This window comes from Osmerus mordax, chromosome 1, assembly GCF_038355195.1.
Source record: "Osmerus mordax isolate fOsmMor3 chromosome 1, fOsmMor3.pri, whole genome shotgun sequence".
Classification (NCBI taxonomy): domain Eukaryota; kingdom Metazoa; phylum Chordata; class Actinopteri; order Osmeriformes; family Osmeridae; genus Osmerus; species Osmerus mordax.
In genome coordinates, this window is record NC_090050.1 from 14,678,115 (window position 1) to 14,701,172 (window position 23,058).

A 23,058-nucleotide genomic window follows, 5' to 3' on the forward strand; every position below is an offset into this window, starting at 1 on the left:
CCTGAAATCCTTATTTCCTTTCAGTGATGTCCATTTCATTAACTAGACTTGCTGAAGAGAAAGACTTCAACTGCTTAATTAAATGGATTTGGATTTTATATGTTTCAGCAAATCAATACAGGTTTCATTCTGCTCATTCAACATTTCATCTGTCTCAATCGGCCATTTAAAAACAAGCGAATGAATGACACTGTTTGAAATGTTTTTTGTTTTTTTATTCCAACAGATCGCAATTGTACAAATTACTAAGAACCAGCTTAACAAATGTGATTGTTTACTATATATTACATGCTTCTTCAAAAACATAAAAAGGCTCCTAAAATACAGAACCACAATTTATTCACATTATCAACATGTACGTACAAATTCCTTCTCATAAAAGGAATGGAGAGCACCGGTCCATGGATGCCAGCATGGAATGTAATACTCTTTTTCTACTGGAACTCTGTTTCACTGCAATGAACCATGCGATGAAGCCATCAAGGGTTAACACAACCATCAATTATATCAAAGAGTTTCGATAAATTGAGTGGAAAAGACAATGTGTTTTTGGCTATAATTAAATAGTTACACTATGAGGGATTTGGTAATGAAGATCCAGTATTCTAATTAATAATAGGGTTCCAGACTTGGTAAATAGCTGGTGCAAATGACTTGAGGGTGTTAAGGTGGCCATCCTCACAAGTTAAACGAGTTAAGTCCTTCATTTCAATATTTAATTGTGTCAATATTAACACATTCTTCATAGTCACAGTGATGATTCTGTGGGTAGGTTATCATTTGTCATACTGAAAGAGTCATTTTCATAGTCCCCAGTTTTCAGACTGGAATCGTCCAAATGTTTGCTGTCTCCCATAGTAGTGTTGTAATGCCATACTGAGGTCTTGTCTTAGTTCCAAGGTGAGAGGGATGGTTATGGGAGCTTCCATCACCACAGACTCCATACCATAGCAGCCTACTTCAGGAGTAAGCTCAGTGTGCAACACTAGTGCCATTACCACACTAACCCAAAATATGGCAATCAGATGCCCAGGTTTGTTTTCAGAGGACAAACAGTACACTGTGCGGATATTTCTAGTTCGCTTTGGCAATTTGTTTGGCAAGGAACTCATTCAGAGACTGGTTGTGTTCCATTGTAGTAGTTTGTTGATTCTTTGAATTCCTTCTTACAGAAAAACGGGTAAGTGCAGTCTAAGGCACATGACACCTTCACAATGTGGAAGTGCATGACATGTCCGCTAGACTATTGTTCCGGGTTTGGAATTCTCATGCCAGTAAATCATTGGGTCTTCTGGGTCCAAGGTACTGTTCAATGAACTGTTGATGTGGGGGTCCATTTGATTGACATCTACATAGGATCTGCAACACACACAGGCACACACACACACGTTAGGCAGCACATTCAGCAGGAAGTCTCTAGAAATGTTTTAATCGAACACTCATTGAGAGTGGAGCACTGGAATCATTTTAAACCTGGGCTTTCACTTACTACACAAGGGAATCTATGACCTGTATTATGAGCTATTACATTTACGCAATTTTACCTAAACTCCCCCCAAAAATGTATCTAGGCCTATGTAATTAAATCATATTAGACTAATTTGGCTAGTGTTAGTCCCAGGATTAAAACACACACCTCACACAGGTCAGATGCACATACAAGCTTTGTACACACAGCAATCATATACCAAATACTCAGAGGTCACATTTTCCACCTTCCACATATTCCCCCACCTGACTGTATGCAGTCCCACCACCAATGAGCACCAGAGAGAAAATTAAGTCAAAACCCCAGTGTCAGGTGCCCCCCCCCCCCTCCGATCCCATGCATTACCGACACCAGAGAATCTAAGTAAGGGTAGGCTTTGGTTTTTCTCTCACCCTTTCTTTTGTACTGTGCCTCTGATTAGGGAGTTAATTTTCCTGTTCATGTGCATAGGCAACAGCACCATGCATCTCTAGTGACCCAGCAGCGCCCCCCGACCTATCCCAGCTCCTCCACTCATACTCTGGGGGACATCTGCACACGAGAGGTCAGGGGTCAAGCATGAGTGACATCACATAAGAGGTGGGACTAAGGGGGGAAGGGGGAGGTGTGGAGAGGTAAGAGGGAACAGTCTAATTGGTGAAGGAACACCGCAAGACAAATGTGACCGCTGGATGACAATTCTGAGTGGTTTTATGGCAGCTGAAAACAGATGGCAAACATGAGCAACAGTGGCAAAGTCATGCATTTACCTCGACACACAGAGAGACAGATCAAACAAGCAGCACTGAAGTTCATTGTCACGAGTAGCCCACAGAGCACAGGCAGAGAGACGTTTGAGCTCACTTCAAACAAAAACAAAAACATACACAAAAGCAAGCCATGACATCACGCTCAGGACGGCAGACTGAGGACATCCCACAGGCCTCACACTGGTTACTTACTATGGTGGGCTACACTTAGCAAAGGAGACTTTACTGAGCCTCGAGGCTCTGGAGCCGTGGGGCTGCTGGGGACTGCAGGCCAGCCGGCCCGCCCGCCAGCCAGGGGAGGAGGAGGAGGAGGGGAAGGAGGAGGAGAGCAGGGAGGAGGTGGAGGAGGAAGCGGAGGAGGAAGAACTAGCAGGGAGAAAGGCCCGCTGCCTCTGGCCATCGGGGCTGCACCACGGGCCCTTAGAGAGCACGGGGGGGCCGTATCTATAAGAGAGCGGCCGGTGGACAGTTAAGCAGGAGGAGCACAAACCCTGAGCCCGGCGGCAGCCCCGACGCTCGGCTGCACACATCCCCCCCCTTCTCATCCCAAACCCCCCCCCCCCCCCCCCCAACAGCCATGCTTGTGCACGTCACAGTGAGCTCTGACCCAACAACCGCTCAGCGCCTAGAAACGACTGTAATATAGGCCACAAGGTCATGTTCACGTGTAGGACTAGTGACACCAGAGAGCAGCTGATATTCCGCAGGCGTCCAGGCTACCTAATTAACGAGCGGTGCTTGGCTCTCCGGTTCGGTGGGATTAGGGAGCGGCTAATTAGATAAGGAGCTGAATTAGGGCCAGGGTTCGCGTTCTCACCTGCTGTGGGCGGGTGTGAGGTTGTAGTGAGCGGTGCTGTAGGAGCAGGGCTGCTGCACGGGCACGTCGTACTCCGACATGCCCCCACCTGGGTGTCCTCGCCAGGGCCCTGCCGTGGAGGCCGACGACACTGGAACAGGACAGACAGAGCGTTCAGAAACGAGAAACAGGTGTGTGCGATGTGGAGCTGTCATGAACGGCAGCAGGCCCCGCCCCCGTTTGTGTGCACCCCTTACACTCATGGCCGTACAAATAAACATCAAACAGGTTGCCTATGGGATAGTCCCCCCCCCCCTGCCCCGCGGTGTCTACCTGAGGAGAAGGAGGTGGTCCTGCTGCTGTGGCTGTAGGGGGCTGGCATGGTCTGGTAGCCCAGGCTGTGCTGGGAGCCCCCGTCGTAGTCGTAGTCGTAGCCTGCCTGCTTGTGGCCCGTGTTGCGCTGGTACCAGCCTCTCAGGTGCTCCGCCACCAGGGCCTTCTGGATGTTCTTGGGGGCGTACTCGTTCCGGGGCGCCACGTGGGCCCTGGGCGCCGGACGCAGGGTGGCGTAGGGGTGCTGCGTCATACTGTCCATCTCGTCGCTGCCGTAGCGACTGTACACGTCCTGGGCGTGGTAGGCGGGGGCCTGGTGGTAGGAGGGGTTGACGTTGTAGTGGCCCTCCTGTTCGTCCTCGTACATGTAGGCTCTGTGGGAGTACGGCTCCTGGTCTGGGTAGGTGGGGTAGCCGGTCACATAGTAGGCCGTGGTGGTAGGCCTCGCCCGGGGCTGATACGCGTACCCGCGGGCGTCCGTCTGTGCGAGGTTGGGCATGCTGCCCGTGTTGCCGTACATGTTGCCCTTCCTGTGGCGCCGGCGGTCCCTCGGGTGCCGGCTGTGGTTGCCGGGGATGGCGTACTCGACGCTGGACTGGCTGGTGTAGGAGGAGCCGTCGTCGAGGACCTCTGTGCTGGTGCTGCGGCGCGCCGGGGCGATGGTGAAGGCCGGGGCCGGGGCCTCCACCTCCGGCAGGAACTGGGACTGGGACTCCAGGCTGCCGCTGCGCTGGCGGAAGTGCTGCGGGCCGTCGTCCGACCTAGGGAGCATCAATACCGTCAATATCCCATTCCAACTACCGGGGGGGTTTGTTTGACTCATTAGTTCTCTGGGCTTGGGTTTGTTAAGTTGATGTTCAACATAGCACGGGTGTGCATGTGAGGTTGTTTGCGCGCGTGCTTGTACATGGTGGGGTTAGGAGGGAGGTCCTACCTGAGCTGGATGCTGCTGTGGGCGTTGCGGGTGAGGAGCGGGGTGGGGGGCATGCTGCGGGTGTCATGGTGCGGCTGTCTGGAGGCAGGCCTGTAATGGCCGCGCTGGCTCAACGGGGCGTCTTGGTGATTCAAGTGGAACGATTCCTGGACTTGGTCATAGTGTAATCTGGAACCCAGATCAGAAGCTTTCACAATCCTTTCACTTCCTCGTGGAGCTCTTACTGCAGAGCTTTTTCTCTCTCACAACGAGGAAATGAACCAATGAAAAGATTTGATTTCACGCTATGATGGCAGTCATAACTTACACCTGGGTGACTGCCATTTCATAGTTCATTGATCTACCTCCTCATGGAACAACAAACAACATTAGCAACCTATTTCAAATGATCACGATTCACTGAATCCTTGTTCTCTCACAGCAGCAAATTGTCCATATTATTTGGTAAACATTTCAAGCAGTGACTGCATTTCAAGTTTCTTGCTTCCAAACCAGCTCTACAGTTCTAGACTGTTTTTCTTCTTCGTGTTATTCAAACTCCTTAGCAGGCAGGAACATGCTCACGCCTGTCTATTTTTAAAAGTCGAAGTGCGTCTGGGTTGATAAGGGTGAGATTGTGGAGGAGCAGTAGGCAGGAATGTAGGCCTGGTTCTCTACGTGCAGGTCTGTACTGGCTGCTCCCACAGCCACAAGACAAACAAGACAGAGGCCCAGGGAGCTGGGGCTCAGGGAGCTGGGGCTGAGGGAGCTGGGGCTCAGGGAGCTGGGGCTCAGGGAGCTGGGGCCCAGGGACTTGGGGCCCAGGGAGCTGGGGCTCAGGGAGCTGGGGCTCAGGGAGCTGGGGCCCAGGGAGTTGGGCCCAGGGAGCTGGGGCTCAGGGAGCTGGGGCTCAGGGAGCTGGGGCTCAGGGAGCTGGGGCCCAGGGAGCTGGGGCTCAGGGAGGTGGGGCTCAGAGAGCTGGGGCGGTGCCTACCTGCTACTGGGGCTGAGGTCTGGATGCTGGTCGTTGGCGGATCCCCGTCTGTCTGCTTGGTAGTAGAGGCCCAGGGTGTCAGCGTGGTGGGCGCGAGGGGAGTACTGCACTGAGCGCGAGCGCTGCCTCTGAGGCCCCTGGTCGTCGTCTGGGACACGAGGGGGGGGGGGGAAGGAGGGCACTGTCAGTGACTGGGGAAGTGTTAGCTTCCAGTTACACATCTGCACTTCAGAGTGTCACAACTCACCCTCTTCTGGGTTGAGGCTGTCAGACAGCGAGCTGAGCTCTGCAGGGTTCACATCGTCTGCGAACAGAGAGGAGAAACAAGCCTTCAGAGACGTGGCAGAGACGTCTGGTGCTTTTCATTAAAGTCACTCCAAGACCATTAAACCTATCTCTAGCTGATACCAATCCAGGACATTTTTGGGTTCAAAACAGAACAGACAAAGTGCGGCTGGAATCATTTGTCCAGAACGGTTTGAGATTGGGGGGGTGTGTGCTGTCTAGTACCTGGTATGATCAGTGATGCTCTCTGAGTGGGCTTCCTGCCAGTCTGGACTCTGTAGGCGTTTATCTCGTCTTCGATGTCCTGCAGCTTCCTCATTGCATCCAGGCAGTTGTTCTTCCTCTTCTTCTTGACTGTTTTGGCGAGCTCTGCCTCGTTGGCCAGCTTCATGGCGGCCTCCACGATTTTCTGCTGCAGAGCAAACCTGCTCTCCAGGTTCCTCAGATGGGGGTCCTGGACACAAACATACGTTCACCACGGGATCCTGCCAACATCCGTTCTCAAGACACGTGTACTCTGTGTCACACGTCAATAATGTCTTGGATTACTTTGAAAGAAAGGGGCTGAAGCTATTTGTTTACTCTTGCAGTCCAACTAACCTTTTCGTTGGGGTGAAGGTCGTCCAGCTTGAAGGTTGTTCCCATACGTCGCCTCACGGCTGGGGGCTTCTCACCTGTAGCCAAGGGGTACTCCTTAGGTAGTCTGCCGGTCAGCTCCTAAAACACCACAAATGGTCGAGCGCAAATGAGACCACTGAATCTCGCATGCGTGAAACAATGGGGGCTCTGGGAGTGGGGATACTCACAGCTTCTCTCATGCAGATCTTTTTCAGCTCCTCCAGTTTCTGAGTCAGGGCGTCCTGCATGTCCTTCTCCTTCTTCTTCAGGTCAGCGATCTTCTCTTTCTTCTGCTCCTCGCTGACTTCAGAGTCTACCGAACCTGCCACGGGCACACAGGTCACGTTAGCTCCACGTGAACACCCATGAACCACCAACCACTTCCAATAGCGTCTTTAGTAGAAGGAAGTCCCCCTGGGTTTACCTGCTGAGATGAGGCTCCCACTGCTGGCCATGATGAGCCTGTCTTTGCTCTCCATACTGGACAGCTTACTGATCCGGGGAGCACTTATATCTGTCAAATCCATGGCGATGTCTCCTAAACTTTTGGCTGTGGTAATCTTGGACTAGGGAGGGAGAAGGAAAGAGAGAAGAAAAAAGATTAAAAAACAGAAGCGCTTGTCACTGTTTCATCTTAATGATGGTGCGCCGTGATAGCAGGCTCATTTGCATGCTCCGGGGCTCCGAGCTCCGGGGCCCTCTCATCCATCAGGCCCGGCTCTATTCCTGGATGAACGCTGACACACCATCTGCTTCTGAGACAGCCAGCGAGGATAAAAACCTCATCTGACTGCAGCCCCACGTCACCCGTTCCCCGACACCCGCATCACACACTGCTCACGCTGCGTGACGGCCGTGACGCACGACTAGTGTACACACATCAAAACAAACATGTCCTCAAGGTGCAGCACGCTGATTCACTGCGCACGGACTCTAAACATCGTTCAATAGAGAGCCTTGCGGCTACTCTACAAAACGTGAAATAAAACTATAGGGGTTCATGGAGGGCATGGGTGTTTCTAATGACTTTCTGATGAATAGAAGGGTATGGCCATGCAGATCTGGTCAAGGGAGGTCACTGCATGTTAGGGCAGGATTGGCCAGGAGGGTAAGAGATGGGCGTAATGAGCCGTGAGGAGGCTGAACGGGAGCCAGATGCTGGAGATCAGGGGATCAGGCCTGGGGAGGAGAGATGGGTGCTGCTGACACACTCACTTTGCTCTGCTTCCTGTCCAAATAGAACTGGTGCTGACTGATAGCCATCACCCAGATGGTTTTAATCAGAGAGTGGCTGGCATACCACGAGTGGATGACCAGTCCTGTCTGCCCCAACGTCCGTCTGCTCACTGGCCTTCTGGGGATTAACAGAGACACACACACAGATTGACACACACACACTTTAATTACTGATGCCACTTTGCGTGGGTCAGACTAATTCAATAAATGTAATCCCAGCTGAAAACAACCCAAGGAAATACCTAGTTAATACAAGTGTGGCTTACTTTCAGGCATAGTGATGAAATCAAAACAGTAATACCAAAAATAGGGATCAGAAAAAACTCTCATAGTTGAATTTTCTTGAAACTCAAGAACTGGTTCAAATCAAGTTTGATTTCATAATACAATGAAACAGGGTTGGTGTCACAGACTGTAAGTGAGGGGCGACGCTACTAAAACCTATGTGCTGAGTGACAAGTAGTAATGAAGTGACCTGTGAATACTGCAGCAATCTTTTACAACAGGAAAGGTCTCAATTGAGAGTCAGGTCAGAGCCATTAACACGGTGCTCTTAAAATGTGTTTCGAGTCTGCAGACACCTTTAAACTAGTTAAGGGATTAGGAACCTCAAATGCAAGAAGGGTCTTGAGTTAAACAGTCACTGTGAGAATGATAAGATGATAAGATGATAATCTACATTCTATAGAAGCATCCACCCTCTTGTTTGCTCTTACCTGTGTGGGTCGTTCACCTCCACTGCAAATTTCTTCTCACGGAAATACAAATTCTCTAGCTGCTTCCACTGGAACAACTGCAGGGAAGGGGGGAACAGCACCCATCATTTAGTGCATAAGAAGGACACATTGTTTGAGAGCCAGCCTGGAGACGTGTGCTTTGATACACAGAGCTGCATACAAACAAACAGCTACATCCCTTCCCTTTATTCAAAGCGGCTTTTGGCGCAGCCAATGCATGACGCCTCATCTGACTGAACGACACTGCTACGAGGAAGGGGAAACCAAAATGCCCTGTTCTAGATAAAGCAGACACTGTTCCAGAGAACCTACAGTATTAGCAGCACCAGCACAACAACAGTCAAGGCTGCTGTGAGCAGATAGTCAGGTGTGAGGCCAGTCTTACCCAGCACCTTGGCCTGAGCCTAGCCAGCCCCTCATCTCACTCTTCCCTAGAGGGAGAGCCTGTCTTAAGCCAGGAGAAAACATCTGCTCCAGTACAATGCAGGTTTCTACAGATTCATTTTATTTTCAGTCCTTTTCATAGTGAATGGCTCTTCCCTGGCTCCAATCATGCAATAAACAGAAAATCCACGATAGGAGATTTATGTAGGGGGGACTTTAATAAACCCAGCAAAGCAGTGCTCTGAATCATGTCATATATTACCCTGGCCTCCAGAGTTTTAGACAGTAATCACACATCATAGACCAGAGAACAGTCCCTTGAGACAGAAATCAAGATCATCTCACATTAGAGATTCTAAAGTCTACTTACTGATCTAAACACTGACACTAATAGTTTTATAAAAACTCAACTTACCCATCCTGTCATATTCCAGTTATCGACTTTTTAAAATACTTAACAGCAAAGTCACTTTGAAGGTACCAGGTAAAACTGGCCTATCAAAAACTGACAACCATAGAACTTCAACCACAAAAAATACAGATTAACTCAGCCACCTTGTTGAGTCAAGTACAAAATGCAGAGCTTACTTTGAGTCGCTTATGAAATCCCTGGTGAGTAGAAGCAAGTCCTCTGACGGAGTTTCCCACAGGGCTAGAGCTTCCTTGAACAATACGCTCTTGTCTGTTCTCAAGCAGTCAAATAGGTGTTGCAAGAGTTTCAGCTGAGCAGGCCCCGCCCCTCTGCCACCCCCTCCCCCCCTCCCTCTGACATCGGCGCACACCTCCCTCGGCCCTCGCCCACCTTGTGCCGTGCTCTCCTTCAGTTTCTCATACATTCTATCTCTCAGAGTCACTCCTCTGGCACTCCTCTCTCTCTCTCTCTCTCTCTCTCTCTCTCTCTCTCTCTCTCTCTCTCTCTCTCTCTCTCTCTCTCTCTCGCTCTCTACACCTCACTAACCTCTAGGTCAAACCAGACAGACCAGTTGGGTTTCCCCGAAGGTATTTGATGCATCATCTCTCGTGTGAAGTCATTCATTTCCTTGATTTCACTTAGGCTCCGGCATCCTCTTGAGACCTTAGATAATCACTCTGTAATCTAACCCTTTGTGTTTGCGGTACACTCTGGGTATTCTTGTCTCTAAATACCACGCAGGCCCCTGTTGTGTGGACAGTGCAATTGACTCCAGCCACCACCACTGCCCAGGGCAAATATGTAAGGAATCTACAACTTTGGTATAATCATTGATGGGGCTCAGTCACCTCGCCCTCTTCACCTCCTTGAGAAAACAAGGCAGCAATATCTCAGCACCCAGACCAGGGTCCTACCTGACCTGGAGGAATCTCTCACTACCCCTCCACCGCCTGCTCTGCACATGCAACAGATACCGACAGCAGGCATGACGCGACTTAAGACAATCACAACAAAAACAACATCTCTTGTGTGTTAAACTAAACACATCCATATCACAGCATGAAATCCAAAATACGTTGAAACGTGTCAGGAATTCCAGACAGTGGAGCGTCTAACGCGGTTCCCCCTCTGCTGCTTCAGATGATACTGCAGTCCTGATCAATGCCAAGGGGCAGCCTCACAGTGAACTGGGAGCATGGTCATTAATGAACAATGGGAAGCGGCAGTCTCTCCACTTCCCACAGACTCGTCCCATTGTATGGGACACCTCTCTCCAATCCACAAACCCTGGAGCCACACTGTCTTACCAGCATTTATATTCCAAAAAACAGATAACATGTAACACATACTTAACTAGGTCATTTAACGTCTAGAAAACACTCATGTGCTAACACACGCATACACACTAGAAACCATGCTAATGATTTGAAACTGCTAATGAGAGCCAAGTGTTAGCCAGGCCAACTATAACGTGAATTCCATATTGGGTGTGACACACCACAAGACCACACAGGTGTACTGCACATAGGAACAGAAGTATCTTTCAACAGTCACGAGACAAACAGAACAAACAAAAAAAGACTTGTAATTTTCCAACACCGACGGTTTAGCCTAGCTGAGACAAATATACCAACAGGCAGTGAATGGATATGAAACCCGCAGTAGTTCCCTATCTCTTCCTATCTCATTTCAGCTGTTAGTTGTTAAAACTCCTCATTATGGGGAGGAAAAAATGCCTGTGGCTCAGAACATCCTGATTGGGAGACCCCCCAGCCTAACATAAATATGTGTCAAAGGTCCTGACTCGCACGCCTGTGCGGGATACTATCTGCCCCACCCTGCTTCCCATGTCACGCAGCCAAGAGGCAGGCAAACCTGCACATTTCCACTGGGGGCACTGCACTGAGTATGACATATAACTACTGTATGATTGAGTCATGCAAGCACTAGGAGTGTGCCTTAACCAGTTTAAATACAGGGTTGAAAATGTTTGCATGGCTTTATCTGAATTTGTGGGGAACGTCAAGTACACCAATAGAACTGAGGAGTGCTTTTTATCGTAGCAGCCTCCTTATAAATAATTAAGGAGTAGTTTCATGCGTCTAGGAACAACGTGGCGGATTTAATGACGTTATTCTGGGAACTAAACTGTCTACCTTACTAAAATAAGAAACTTTACTTGAAAAGTAGCTGTTGTCTTGTGTGTCCAGAACGCAATCCTAAAGTGTTGCAACCCGCTGAGTGGGAACAGAAGAAGGAGAAGTGAAGAGAGGTAGAGAGAAGACCTCATGAATGATTTAAGGCTCTGTGAATAAAGAGCCTCTCCGCGACGGCGGCTTCTGTTCCGTCTTGGAAGTTGCCTCTCGAATCCAGCACGCTCTCAGTCCGTGAGTGGACTGTTATGTCGGTCGATCTTGATGTGCGTTTCCTTGTTCATATCCAAATCACCGGACACCAGACTGAGAGCTGAAACTCTGTGCGAAGGACAACCTGATACATTTCAAGTCAAGTCTCCTTTTTTCTTCCAACTCAGCAGGGGGACAGTTCTGGTCTCAGCCCATTCATTAGGAAGTGACGAAACAGACACCCATAAAGGGACGTATAATGAGAGGTTAAGCTACAGTAGCTTCTTTTAGAGCCTGCCACCACACCGGGGGAAAACCATACTTATAAACCCTTCACTATCCCAGCTCCCTAAAACTCTTCCTGGGGTGAGAGGAATGGTGAGAGGAACAGGGTGGGATCCATCTGCAGCCCCCCCACAACACCCCTCTCACGCCCCCTACCAAGGTGATTGTGTTTTATTGCTTGATCTTGATCAATTGTTTGCTATAAGACGCACACACACACACACGCACAGACACACAATGACAAGCAGCTTTGCATAATGAGCGTTGCATGCTGGGAGAGGGTTGAGTGGGGGGGGGGGCTGTGCTGAATACAAAGGCTGCCAGCCATGACAGGAATCACTATCAATATAGCCAGATGATGGGCCCCTCAAGAAACAGGGACAAGGAATTGTGTACTTTCAAAAAAGCAGCGTATTAAAAAGCCCATCGTTTCCCTTGGGGGTGGGGTGCTACAGGCGAGCGCTGGTCCGGGTGAGCCGAGCCCCTCACCCACCCCGGCCCAGGCCTGGCTCTCTGCCAGCCCCTGCCCCAGAGCCCTGCTGCTCCCCATGGTGCGCCATAATTACACCTTCCACTGGGAGGCTGGGGGAAGGAGCTGTAGTAGGGTGGGTTTAATAAGCTGAACATGGCTATTAATGCCTTGGCATCTGCTGCCACAGCACACCCAGCAGCATCAACAGAGATCTAACAGGAACACACCAGACAGGTACAGAAAGCCCAGGAAAGTCACAGGGCTTTATATGTGAGGGATTTACATGTCACTGTTTACTGTTCCGCTTACTGTTCTAGTTCATGCGGAATGTGACCCTCTTATCAGTGTAACCTTAATTCCATCCCAACAGAAACAGAACTTGTCTCCATTTCCTTTTCACTTTCTCCCACCGCCCCCCCTGACCCTGGACCAGAGCACATACTTTCTGTTTCAGCTATTTACAGTTTGGTAGAACATTAACCACAAGGACCGGGGGCGGGAGGCCAGTTGGAGCACGCAGAACAAAAGTCACAATGGAGGGGACAAGAGAGGCCAGCCTACCTTCCGAGGTTTGAGCTTGTCCTGTAAATCGTACTGGCCGATGCCTTTGTAGCTGACTCCCAGCCACCACGGTATGCCTGTCTTGTCCTGTTGAGAAGCACAGGGCGCACCGCGCCACACCACTCATTAGAGGACGTTTTAGTGGGAACATTTGAAAAGAAGAACAGCACATTACTGAGGCAATCACCCCATTAGGCTGGTAGCAGCAGCAGCAGCAACGCAAGGAGAGATCAAATAGACCTAAGCAGCCCTAAAACATCGGCCGCCAGGCTGAGTCATTTTAACACCCATGTTTGATCTCCTCAGACACTCGGGGTTAACGAGGCAGGTGAGCCAGTGTGGCCAAGGCAGCACATGGAGATTTCCAGAGGGACCGCTTACTTAGTTGAACTCAACACAGAACAAGGGCCACAGAAGCACACATTCAGACCCAGGACTTAGCAGCTGGACGGCCCTCACGACACACGTGGTTCAGGAAGGCGTTTACGTCAGTAAGCACATTGGAAAAAGGAGAAGGAGGGCACAGTGGCTTGACGGCGCAGGTCCACATTAGAAACTGTCGTCTGCTGGAGAATGCTCTTACCTTCACTGAGTAATAGTGAACTCCGTACGTAGGTAGGGACTGGACTAAGGCCAAATACCTTCAAAGAGAGTGAACACGTTAAGAGTAATTCAGGCAGTTACACTTCATCACTGTCTGAGGGTGGCTGCCCTACAGAGGACAGAATGGGGTTTGAGTCACAGTCATTCGGCAGCCACTGTCATTCACAGTGGCAGGTCAATCAATATATATATATTCTTTTCCAGGGCCATGACAGGGAGAGGGTAAGCCGATTGATTGAGCCAAGGGCACCAATCATCCAGGCGTGTAAAGGACCTGGGCTCGTGCTGTCCCAGGGCTAACACAGTGAAGCACTGTTACATGCTGGCTGGCTGCCAACAGTAAGAGCTGTCCACTAATTAATGACACATTCTTGAACGGTGACAGCAACCTCCTTCGACAACAACAACAACACGAGAGAGAGAGAGAGAGAGAGAGACAAAGAGAGAGACAGAGAGAGAGAGACCGACAGATCGGAGGGTGTAGGTAGAGAGATGAACACTGAGATGAAAGGCAGCTCAGTGATCGTGTGATCGTAGGTACAGTACAGAATGGATTCCATGACTTACCGCACGATGGCCTGTCCTCGGCTCAGGCCCTTCAGCTTGGTGTAACGCTCCACCACTCGCTCTTCACTGGAACACACAAACCAAGTCGTTGATGAATAATCCATCAGACTGTTACACATGCCCAACCGAAAGTGATGGTCAGACAGTCCTCAGCTTGACACACATTCTGTCTGTTCATGCAGAAAATGATGTCTGGCCCCGTGGCCTGCCAATGGCTCTCAGCTCCTCCTCTCAAACACACACACACACACACACACACACACACACACACACATTTAGCTCTGGCTGCAATCATCCCCCCTAAAAGGCAAGCGGGACCGCCGAATCTGCAGATCATGACACGCGCACACACACACACCAATTCCAATCTGGCCACTGATGTGAATCCAGCTGCTGTTCGTCAGACGGACTACAGCCTCAGATGGCTTCAGGAGGAGACAGCAGTGGCGCGGAGTCAGACGGACTCACGAAGGCTTCGGACAGACAGCGGCAGTTTCTGCATCTGCCCCGTCAGCGCCTCCCTGTACACGCCAAGCGGCTGGCCAGACATGATTAACACAGCGTAGCTGCTCGTTAATGAGCCCCCCCCGTCTCAGGTGAACATCCTGCCAGGCAGGACTCGGCGTGCATCTCCCTCGCTCTAAACTGCTCATCTGGGGAAATAATTGCTTTGCGCATCCAGGTGTTCCACTGAAGCCTTTTGGTGGCATGTGAAGGAGGGGGTGGGGGGAGGGGGGGTGTCGTCAGTATTGTGGGTCTATATTGGTCTGTCTGTGGAATTCACCTGGAATAATACTCAGTGTCCCTGAATGATTAATGTGCTAATGTGCTAGCATCTTACCAGTAAGCCAGAGAAGGGTGCTCCCTCAGGACTCTAGTGGGTAGAACAGGGAGCTGCTTCAGGTCAGATCTGGTTGTTTCAACACTGTGGAAGAAGAGAGTTTTCATGTTACAGCAGTGGATCATTCACAACAGCATTTTGATTTTCATACACCTGGAGAATCCATAATGACACTGTTGACTGATCATTACAGGACACCGTCTGTGTCCTGTAATGACCTCATTTGAGATCGAGCACAAAGTAATGTTAAGGTGCTGTTTAGAAAATACTCTACTGTATGAAGCCTTTCTTTGTGGTTTAACAGAGCAGTAAAATGCCTTAATCTTCTAGCGTGGCTGCATATCACAGTGATCACTCAAAAACCAAACTCAAGGAAAGGTGCAGTGTCAGGATATTTTTCACCTTTTTATCTATAAAAGCACTGATGCTTGCCAGAACTGGGCTTGATCTTAACTTATGTCTTGCCAAAGTTCCTCTATGGTAGAACATATGGGCCCTTTTAAGCCAACAGAGGGTCTTGTTTAAAATAAGACTGCGGTATGGTTCTATCCGTGAAGTTCTTTCATGTCAGTGCAGGTTGCTACGAGCAAGTGTATGATCTGTCCACAGATTATAGTTTATAAAATAAACAGGTACCAATCACCCTTGAGTGTGAAGTAAAATGCAAGATTAGTGATGGACAGCAATAGCATGTTATCTCTGTGTCTGTGGACAAACTGTATGTCACTGTCAAGGTCTACGATAGTGAACTATGACTCACTCCAACAACATGAGGGGGAGGCACTTGGTCTACAATTACTAGTGGACAAAGAGGGCTATGACTTGGCAGCCAATCCACTGAAGCAGTGAACAAAAGCCATTCACCAGCACTGGCAGCTCTCACAGTGTTGAAAGGTACTGTACACGTCCCAGAGCTCTTAAAAAATAGGACTTGGCTTCTAAGGCAAGACTCCAAACTTGTACTCATATCAGTACCATCCCACTGTGACGTCCAGGATGGTCTGGTTTGCTTTCTCTGTGCATAATTGGTCTGCAAGAATGGCCACCATTTCAAAACATAAGAAAACAAAAAGACATGACCTGATCCTGACTTCAAACAGCTGGTTTATACTTTGTGATTTTAAAGATTAGCCTAATGGAAAGCAACTTAATCATGAGCGTCACTGAAACGGCCTGCTACCTAAGTTCAAAAACGAAAAAAAATAAAACTACGACAGTGCCACTAGAATGATTGCTCCTCAGCAGCAACAACCTTTTCTGGGTTGACTGGGTTTTGCTGCCATGGCAGTTCGCTGGCGTGTATTTTATGGGATGCTGGGGCTGGCGATGTTGGGGTGATCTACTACTTAGCCACATCGCCATGTCAGCAATCTGGAATTCATTATGATGTCTGTTATCTTCCTGGAACATGGGGGCAACTCCTCCACCCAGTCAAGCCCAGCGCAGTCAAAGTGGAGGACAAACACCCACGTCAGCTGTATTTTAGTAGGCAGAAACTTGGTAACTTGAGGAAATGCAAGGATATGGCATGTGGTCTGCCTACTGTTGTAAACGTGAAAAGAAATCTCAGGATGTAGCATGCTCTGGCCATATTATTTAGGCTAAGTAATCATGCTCAAAAATCCATCCTTTTTACGTAAGTAGGGTAGTAAAGGAGCACAAACCTTTATTGTCAGGTGACCTGAGTTTACCATGATAATGGGCATGTATCCTGCCTACCAGTACTGAGAATCATGTCACGGGTTGGGAAACAGACAAGGTAGGTACAGCAGGAGGTTGGCTCAGACCACAGTGATGACATCACATTGGTTAACCCCTCTGACGCCAGGCTGTCTGCCATTGGGCTGTGGGACTGCACTTATAAGGCTCATCCCTCTTAAAACAGGCTGGCTGGTTGGTTGGAAGGGGGTCTCCCGAACTCCTACATATCTAATCTCTCCGCTCCAGGGCCACTCCTCATGCCTGTCTAGAGCAGTACAGTGTTTTATGAAGGGATTTGCAGACCTTTTCCTTCCAAAAGGTAGAAATGAAAACCACCAGGGAAGACACATCAGCCTGAGACAATTAAAGAGAGACCAGTTCATAGTTGGCCCAGCTCCCATCTATCCACACAGCTTTACAGACTTGCTGGCAGATTGCTTTTTATTGTGCTTTCATAGTCTGAACACAGTGCAGCCCATCCCCACGCCTACATGACCTGAAAGATGGAACTTGCGTGGATAACACTTAAGGCCAAAATCATCTACAAACATACTGCGAGAACAGAGCAGGGCATTAGAGGGCAAGCCGTGTATCATCATCAACTCAGTCAGGCTAGTAAAGTGAAGAAAAAAAGACAAAAAAGACAAAAACATATGCTGAAGCGTGTTTTTGAGAGTACAAAGATGGCCCAAGCTGCATTTTCAGCATGAAATATCACTGTGCATTGACTCCATACAATCCCTTACAGACCACAAAGCTTTGTGTTCAGATAATACACAGGGGCCTCTAGAGGTACAAAGCTAGGACACACACACAGGTTCTGCAATAACCTGCTCAGCCACTTTGACAGACACAGGTCCATATTCCTAGACCAGAGCAGGCGTCCCCCATCTTACTGATCGCTAAAATAACTAGTCTTATCACCAGGTCAAGTCTCTTCGTGTGAGGGCCTCAACAAAAACATCTCTCTAAGTGGGGTCTCGCACAGCCACCAAGAGGCAAAAACATCAATAATGTAAACCAAGTCTGATCGTTGTCTGATTTCGTTTTTTTTGTTGCTGTGGATAAATGGAGTTTGAAATAAACCTTCACGTCCTTTAATGTCCTTTACACAATTGACCACTAAGAGCCTATAGACTTTCCTGTGTTTACACCTGGCAGGAGCAGTGGCTGACTTTACACACTGGCTCTTTCTCAGAGGAAAACAGGCAACATACAAGGGCAAGTACAATGTCCAGGAATCATCAACTTCAACATAAACCAAAATCTGAGTCAATGAGGTTGACTATTAACTACCCACCAACCAAGGCCCTCTTGAGTCTACAGTTTACTCAGTGGGATTCGACCAACCAGGTCAAACAAGAGTCCACTTCCTTGGCATCTATATAATAATCTACAGCGACTTTCCAATTATTAATAGTTAGGCTATAAGTGAGCAAATGCCCATGAGTTGCAACTCAGCGAGTTGGGTCCACTGATTGAGTAATTATACATTTAAAGCTATTTGTTGACATCGTTAATGTATTTATAGGTCAGTATACATATTTTGAATAATGGATATATGTCATTACCTTGTGTAGTCTCCTTTTGCTTCCTACAAAGTAATGGATAAAATAAGATGTTAGCATGTACACGTCATTATGGTAACAGCTTTGCAATATAGTAGAAAGCATAATCTGATGTTGTTTACTGTCCCCTGTTCCCCATGCCTTAAGGTAAAATAAAACAAAGGCAATTAGGAGCCGAGAAACAAATGCGGGTAGCCTATATGCACAAATAAACGGTTAAAACCTCTAATCAACCATAAAGTGATTACTGTGTACGCAAGGGTTTGTCTTCATTGCGTTTGGATTAGTATCAAATAGCCCAGTTCACCCTCTTTCTACACGTCAATTCAATTTGTGAAACACTTACTTGCAACGCGTATGCGGCTAACTTGAAAACATTTTCACTTTCCACTTCGACTGTCTCCTACGATGGAAAAAGACGGAATTATTCAATGAAAAAACAAGATAATGTTTCTAGAAACAACTGAAGCACTTGACTTCAGAAGATTCTTCCCTCTCGACCGTCCCGTGCACTCCGTACCTCGTTCCACAGTTACCGACTAAACCATTTGCGCTTCATTTGTGGTGCACGTATTTTGAATATTAATCAATTCAAAAACTGTAGTTTTAGTATAATTAATCAGTACTTTAAATGATATTTTAACATTAGGATAGCGTTAAATGATAGCGATTGTCATTAAAAGCCTGGTAAATGAAAATGATTTAAGAGATACACCCTCCAAGGAAATGGTACACTCTGCGAACAGGTTCAACGTTTCCTTTGACCACATCGTGGCCAATCGCCATCAACGGCTCTGGCCATCGCTTAAAGAAAGTTGCACTTTGTAACACAGTGCTTCCAGTCACGCCCGGAACCCCCCCCCCCCCCCCCCCCCCCAAAATGAAGTTTTAAAACCAATTTCAGAAAGCGCATGGGTTAAAGGACGTTTTGTTTGATGAGCGAGACATTAGTGATACCACATTATATTGGGCAACAAATAACATAAGTGTGACAGTTGAACAGACAGATATTGGATTATTCTACTTATTCGACCTTGAATGGTCCATCATACAGGTCTATTTAAGCGCTAAACTGCAAAGAACTGTTACCTACATTAAGATTGATTTGTCAGCCATTTTCTCAGCTAAATGTATGACTCCCCAACCTATTATTTTAATTCCATGTGTAAGATTAGCCTATACATTTACCCTCAAATTCTAGCCTGCAGCATTTGGTTTATGTCTTACATCTTACATCTTACACTGAATTAAACACCCAGAGCGTGTTTTACATAATGCATAATAATATTCATTCTGAGGGATCATTCATGCACTTACATTGTAGACAGATGATTTTGCATTAAGAAAGAACAGCTCCACTGTTGTATTCTCTTTCAAGAATGAGATCTTCTCAATGTAAAACCTGTAAATCACAACACCAAAAATGGTAATACAAGTTTGAAATGTATATGAAAGGGTTTGACACTGTTACATCAGTGACACCTGCTGGACAGTAGTTGCAACTTGAAAAATTGCAATTGAAGATTAGAACAATCCTTATTCATCTCACACGTGACACACAATGTGAATACATGCACAGACGTGTATAGTAAGTGTAAGTGCTACTACTAAGAAGCTCTACTCAGTTAACTTTAATATACCTTGGACAGGTGCAATACATAGTTCCATAGTGCCATACCTCATACTCTGTTTTTCATTTGATAAGATGCAGAGCCTACTAACCTGACTAGGAACTTGAGCTGTAAGGGACCGGTCTTCTTAGAAAAGTCATGATCCAGGACCCTTCGGTCCAGTTGGAGCCAGTTCTTTTGACCACTAGTAGGGGATTGGAGGGAGGGTCAGAAATGCCATGTCATCACCGTTCCAACTGGTTAAAAATACAGCTCAGACATTGTAGAATGATAAATGACATACGTGTCATCAATAAAGGATATTCCAAAATACTCCTTTTCCTTCAGGTTAAAATGTGACGACACCAAATCCAACAGATCCCGGGACAAGAGCTTGGGCTGAGAATAAACAGATAAATACGTGCAATTTTAGATGCCAAGTCTGGTACTTAAGGCTGTAGCCACAGCTTTGTTGCTGCTAATTAGCCTTACCTGGACCAGCAGCTCCAGCTTCCTGTCGTCCAGGAGGTGCACCTGGCAGAGTCGGCCCTCTGTCATCTGTGAGAACAGAACAGGTGTGAGGCCACCATGCAGTACCCAGACAACCATCACTTCCCACCTTCTTTTACCATCTACACTCAAACAACAGCTGCACCTTATCTTCATCTAGTATTTTCCACCTTGAGTGTAGAGCGTGGCTACTTGGCTGCTCCACAACCATGACCTCCATCTATGCCTCTCTTATTAACAGGAACTCAATTGAATCATCAGTACCTTTGCTCTGCTGTAAGGAAATAGAATTCCTCATGTGGAGTTGTTAAAGAGATAAATTGGATTTCTGTTCCATTGTCCAAATGGATGTTAGTGTTCATTTAGGCACTGTCAGCATTTTTTGCAGGTGCACATTTTCATTTTTCTATGACTAGTCCTTGCTGAGTGAGTGTTTTAATTGTTTATGGCAACCACACACTGACGACACATACTATATAGTACACATTCAGCACATTCAAATTACTGTTTGAGATGGTGATATTTTGAGCCTCAATCTGCCTTTCATATCCAGTTTTTCTTGGAAAATCCATTGATGATAGGATTAATGTGTTCGTTGAAGCTCAGATAAGAAAACAAGATTAAGAAAAAGGTACACAATCCACAGCACAGCCTGTGTATCAGAGTCTTCTCTCAAGGATGGCCACCACTCAGGAATGAGGGATAGACAACCTTCACTTCTGTGACTCAAAGTAAAACACATGTGGCCTCCAAATGGTCAGGCCTGGCTTCTCTGGTGGAAAGTGACAGTCATGTTGACGACAATGCAGTGACCACAGGGTGGGAGGAGAGGTTCTGGGCTGGTGTTAACTGCAGTCTGCGAGGATATATTGTTCTCCTTGCCACAACAGAGCTGCCATTAAGCAGTTTTACAAGCTACTTTTTGCTTTGATACAAAAAAATACAAAACCTCAGATTCCTGTTCATGTGGGAGAATGTACTGTCTCCCACTGTCTAAGTCTGGACAAAATGTTTATTGATTTATTTTTTTGGACTGTCATGGAAACTTGAATGTATTTTTTTTTAAACCTTAGTTTACGTGGATTAGGAAAGCCCATCTATTGTAGTTTGCTTTGAGCCATAAGACCTACTGTATTTTATTGGTACAATAGGACTGGATATGAAAGACCAAGCAAGGGCCTAGATATCTGACCAATGGATGGCGTACTGTTGCACACTATTACAATCACAGTCTCAATCCGACAAAGAACACAAAGAACAGCTAGGCCATGGATCTGAATTCATAGATCAACATAGGATTGTGTGTAATCCGTCTTAATGGAGAGAATTATTGTAGCTGTTAATTACACAAGCACCATTGTCTAAGACAGGATTAGTCACTATAGTAACCCTTAAAAGGATTGTGGGGTCGCCCAGTGCATGATTCTACCAGGGTACATATCAATGCTGCATTGTTACAGACTAATGACATCAAAACATCAAAACAGAAAAGATTTAAAACTGCATGGCTTAACACTTAGATTCCCCACAGCTGTCAGCAGTATAAATCCACCTTTGCAAAAACATCTGATGGGATATCTTATTCCCTGTCTGCTGAATATATTTCACAGCTCAAGAGCTCAACAAGCACAACCAATAAATAAAGAGCTATAAAACATTTTAAATACCCATCGACTACGAGAAGGTAATATGTTGTGTATGGGTGTATGGGTGTATCTTGTACACATTAATGTAATTTACTCTTCATTGGTGGCAGGGTGTAGGACTCTCATTTGAAAACCTGCTGGAAGGCAGGGGCCCAAACTAAAGTTGAGGAGCTGTCAGAGTGTTAGGAGGAGGTCAGGCATGTTTAAAGGGAGGTCATGTGCTCTGTAATGGCCACAGCAGAGAGGTCATCTCCCTGAAGCTCTTGTCATTAGGGTGATGGGCCCCGGCCCTGCCCTCTTCACATGACCCCCTGCCACTGACCTACAAGGGTTTAGCAGCACCCAGCCCACAGCATTGCCCTCCCCGCCCCTCAACCTGGTCACCTCCCTCCTAATGCTCGGCTCAACAGACAGCCTCTAAATTCAAAACGAACGAGTTAACCGTCATCTGTCAGCCCTTATTAGTCAAATTAGATGTTTTTGCAGAAGTCTGCTAGATTTAGAATAACTAGCCGAGAAGAAATGTGACTTTTGTCAACTTGACTTTTATAAGTACCTTCTCACCTCACAATACAAATTGTTTTAAAGATTACTTTGAAGTGATTCACTTCAGTCAAAGGGTGAGATCAAAAGACTGGGCATGCTGTCTGCTAATGACTTCCAGATGCTGGGAGACCCTTATTAAGAACAGGTTTTCACGTACACACAATCATGCACACACATACTAGAGGTTAGCTTTAGTCTAGAGTAGAATTCCATCGAAAACGTACCCCCTAACCATTACAACAGGTTGTCAATATAAGCACAAAATTAAAACCCCACTGATCGCTCCTGGCATACCTGATAACGCTCTCCCAGCCTGCGCCAATTCTCAAAAAAGCGTCGATATGGTGTGAGCCCCTGGAAGTACCATCTCCTGAAGGTCTGCTCTGCCAGGCTCCACATGTACTGGCTGCCTGATGCCAGAAACTCCTCCATGCCACACATGAAACTTCGAGTCATGGAGAGCACTGTGACTGTTTCCCCCCTCACGTAAGTCCTTGATGCCCAGCTAAACCTATGGCTACTGACAAAGTCTTACAATCACAATGTGTGTAACAGTCCTCTAAAAGTCACAAAGGATCCTCAGGATATAGCTAGGAGGACAATCTCAAGCTCTGTGACACTGCTGTTGTGATCTCAGAATGCCTCGACCCTGTAGAAACTCGCTATGACTGCTGCTGATGTCATGTCAGAGCTCCTGAGAGGCTGGAGTAGACGCCACAGGCTGGTCTGCCAGCCTCCAGCATCCCGCCCTGGGCCCTGGTCCAGGACAGAGCGAGGGAGGGAGAGGAAGGGAGAGAAGGGTGGACCCACAAAGAACCAGAGGCTTTGTATGCCCACCACATAAACACAGTTGCACA

General features: G+C 47.4%; 1 protein-coding gene across 4 annotated transcripts; it reads right to left on the bottom strand.

Moving 5' to 3' along the window:
* Nucleotides 1-619: 619 nt before the first annotated feature.
* Nucleotides 620-20,057, bottom strand: frmd4ba (FERM domain containing 4Ba). Of its 4 annotated transcripts, none has more exons than XM_067232903.1 (23): nucleotides 19,992-20,057; nucleotides 19,804-19,898; nucleotides 19,612-19,704; nucleotides 19,207-19,291; nucleotides 18,236-18,292; nucleotides 17,893-17,915; nucleotides 14,621-14,704; nucleotides 13,780-13,845; nucleotides 13,193-13,250; nucleotides 12,610-12,696; nucleotides 8,130-8,206; nucleotides 7,393-7,531; nucleotides 6,602-6,743; nucleotides 6,366-6,499; nucleotides 6,160-6,276; nucleotides 5,785-6,013; nucleotides 5,522-5,578; nucleotides 5,275-5,422; nucleotides 4,302-4,469; nucleotides 3,368-4,128; nucleotides 3,056-3,185; nucleotides 1,882-2,020; nucleotides 620-1,359 (listed from the first exon to the last, which is right to left on the bottom strand). In XM_067232903.1, exons 1-22 carry the CDS (start codon nucleotides 20,055-20,057, stop codon nucleotides 1,915-1,917), a joined length of 2,922 nt encoding a protein of 973 aa, XP_067089004.1. In that variant the 3' UTR covers nucleotides 620-1,359; nucleotides 1,882-1,914. The 4 variants fall into 4 exon arrangements, with proteins under 4 accessions (XP_067089004.1, XP_067088978.1, XP_067088996.1 ...); XM_067232877.1 differs by lacking the exon at nucleotides 1,882-2,020 and adding an exon at nucleotides 2,431-2,682; XM_067232886.1 differs by lacking the exon at nucleotides 620-1,359 and adding an exon at nucleotides 2,431-2,682.
* Between the last annotated feature and the right edge of the window lie 3,001 nt (nucleotides 20,058-23,058).

Bases quoted from the DNA above. Each gene is read 5' to 3' on its own strand.
- frmd4ba (XM_067232877.1), bottom strand. From the start codon at position 20,057: ATGACAGAGGGCCGACTCTGCCAGGTGCACCTCCTGGACGACAGGAAG. The intron at 19,899-19,991 runs GTAAGGCTAATT...GTTTATTCTCAG, and splicing joins AGCTGGAGCTGCTGGTCCAG to CCCAAGCTCTTGTCCCGGGA. The intron at 6,014-6,159 runs GTTAGTTGGACT...GTTTGTGTCCAG, and splicing joins ACCTTCACCCCAACGAAAAG to GACCCCCATCTGAGGAACCT.